The 2,759-nt window shown below is 45.4% G+C and overlaps 1 protein-coding gene across 1 annotated transcript; it reads right to left on the reverse strand.

The window, feature by feature from the left end:
- Nucleotides 1-1,236: 1,236 nt before the first annotated feature.
- PCYB_115340 (hypothetical protein) lies at nt 1,237-2,249 on the reverse strand (the record flags this gene model as incomplete). Its single annotated transcript, XM_004223413.1, has 1 exon — nt 1,237-2,249. A coding segment is annotated over one exon (1,013 nt), but the record flags the coding sequence as incomplete, so codon positions are not given.
- Between the last annotated feature and the right edge of the window lie 510 nt (nt 2,250-2,759).

A 2,759-nucleotide genomic window follows, 5' to 3' on the forward strand; every position in this document is an offset into this window, starting at 1 on the left:
TTTTTTTTTTCCCAACCCTTTGGACATTTTTTTCCTTTTTTCAACCTCCTGGCGCCGTGCCTCGCCCTCCTCACTTGATAACCACGTTGCTGCCTTGCCAGCGGAGGCGCACATGTTTGTTGGTGCGCGGGTGCACGCCCGCCCGATGTGCGGTGCATTTCGCCATCGCCACGTTACTGCGGCGTTACTGCGGCGTTACTGCCCCGTTACTGTCACGTTACTTCCCCGTTACTGCCACGTTACTGCCACATTACTGTCACATGCTCACAAAATCCTTCCTTCAATTGGCCCTTTTGCGTTCCCCCCTCCACACACACACATAAGAAATGCAAACCGTAGCGTAAATTTAAAGAAAAGTTTGCGCGAGTTTGCGCGAGTTTCCCCTCGTCTGGTTAAGTGGGGTAGGCATAGAAAACTGTTGAAAAAAAAAAAAAAATACCAATAGGAAGTGCTAGCTATAATGAAGACTCGAACGATGCGCTGGGGGACGCTACATGGGCTAACCGATCAAACGATGTAGCTAAGAGGTTCCCCCCACACACTCAAGGGGGGTTACACGTATGCACACAGAAACTAAAAAAAGGAAGGAAGGAAGGAAGCAGGTAAGCAAGCAGGTAAGCAAGCAGGTAAGCAAACAAACAAGCAAACAAGCAAACAAATCGTCACACGTGTGCACCGCGCGGGGGCACCTCACAAACAGGTGTACATATTTTCAATCGACTTGAGGTTCCTCCTTTTTTCCCGTTTATCCTTGTCGATTTTTTTTTGTTTTATCTTTATTTTTATCTTTTTTTGGCTTCCCCTCCTGCACTATTCCGTTGTACACAATGTCGTGCAGGTGGCTTCTCTGTTGGAACGTAGTCTGCATTTGTGTGTTTTCTCCATGGGGGTGGAGGTCCCTCGGTTGGTCTCCCCGCTGATCGATCGGTTGGTCTCTCCGCTGACCGATCGCTTGGCCCAGCTGTTCAGCCGCTGGAATCGCCCCGCTGTTCTCCAATTCATCGGCGTTGTCATAGGAGAGCCCCTGAATGAGGGGGGGGGCACTGTTAAGCTTTTCCAGTAGGATGTGTTCTTTTTCTCTTTTGCTGATCAAATTTTCTGTTGTTTGTACGATGGTGTCGAGGAGGACTCTATTTCCTCTTATATTTCTGGAGGCATCATCAAGGATGTTTTTTTTTTCTTTTCTTATTTCGTAGGTTAGCTCCAAACCCTCCCTTTCCTCCCTTCAAACGAAACAGCAAATAGATATCCAGAAACTCATCAAAAATGTTGATTCCCGATTTGTTGTCACTTTTTTTAATCAATATGATGCTTCTTTTCTCACAAAAATTATTTTCTCCTCCAGAAATGTGTACGTTGCTAGCATCACAGTGGGTGTTTTTCCTAGAGCAGTAGCATTCCTCACCTGACTTGACCTTAAAGTGGTTAATTTTGTTTTTAATTTCTTTGAAGTAGAAGGAGTTGTACGAGGATAATTTTTTTTTCACTTCCTTTTTGTATTCACTTCTTACACTCCCAACGAGATTTACATAGGGAGTTGAGGGTCTACTCCCCTGAAAGGGGTACTCATCATAGTTGTGTAGGAATTTTTTCGAGTCCACTAACTTGTCTCCATTTGCAGATGCATTCGTATGCATGTTCGACATGATGCTGTGGTGAGAAATATCTTTTTTTTCATTCATGAGTGGGTTGTTTTTTTTAATTGTGTTGTCTAGGAGGACCGTCTTGGGGCGGAAGCGCCACGTGGGATGGAGGTTGACATTTGGGTCGTTGACTGGGGATTCCCACGTGGGAAGAAGGCTGACATTTGCGTCGTTGACTGGGGCTTCCCACGTGGGGGGGTTCAAACTGTGCTCCGGGTGGGGAGCGGCATGCAGCGCGTGCTCAGAGGGGGGGAAGTAACCGGGCCGTGTGACACAACACGTGCTATCACTCTCGTCCTCGCCTCTCCCATCTCCAAAACGGAGGAACCTTTCCTTTACGCTTATGTTATTCATTATGAGTAACTTCTTCGTTATTGTGAAAACAACATCGAGTTTTTTTTTCTTCTTCAAAAAAATATATTTTCTATTTATGACCAACCGGAACCGTTCAATTGGTACATCAAAAATTAGGTTAATTAAAATGTAGAAAAAGGCACTTGTATTTTTTTCAATTATTCTCCGCTCGTATTTGCTCAGGTACTCACTGATTTTTAATCGCTTATTTACAATATTGCTTCCGATGTGGATAATGTAGTTCGACGTCATCTTTGAGGGTTGGAATGGGAAGGAGCGATAGAGAGTGGGGCTGCAGTGATTTTCCTTCTCCTTCGGTTGGGAGATCTCCTTTTAGGTATCGCGTACAATGGTGTGATATACTCCTGGAGGGAGTAACAAACTGGAGCGCTAACTACGTGCACAGGGTTACAAATACGCACGTCGTGAGGTGTGTGTTCAGGAACTCCCATGGGTAACCCCTTGGGGGGTAGGTTCCAACGCGTAGTTCTTCGAACGGCTATGCGCAGCTGCACACATGAACGTATTTTGCGGCAGAGAAAAAAAAAAAGGCTACAAAACAAGGCAAAAAAAAAAAAAAAAGCGCTACAATTGGGAGTTATCCCTACCCACACACGCAACTGCAGTGTTCGATACGTGATGGGCGGAGAATCTCCGTGAGTAGGCAGCGCCGCGGTGGGAAAAAAACTCCACGGTGATGAATTCGAGAAGATACAAAAGTGTGCATACAATGGTACACCATTACGATGTAGTTTTTTTTTT

This window comes from Plasmodium cynomolgi, chromosome 11 (genome assembly GCF_000321355.1).
Source record: "Plasmodium cynomolgi strain B DNA, chromosome 11, whole genome shotgun sequence".
NCBI classification, from domain to species: Eukaryota; Apicomplexa; class Aconoidasida; order Haemosporida; family Plasmodiidae; genus Plasmodium; species Plasmodium cynomolgi.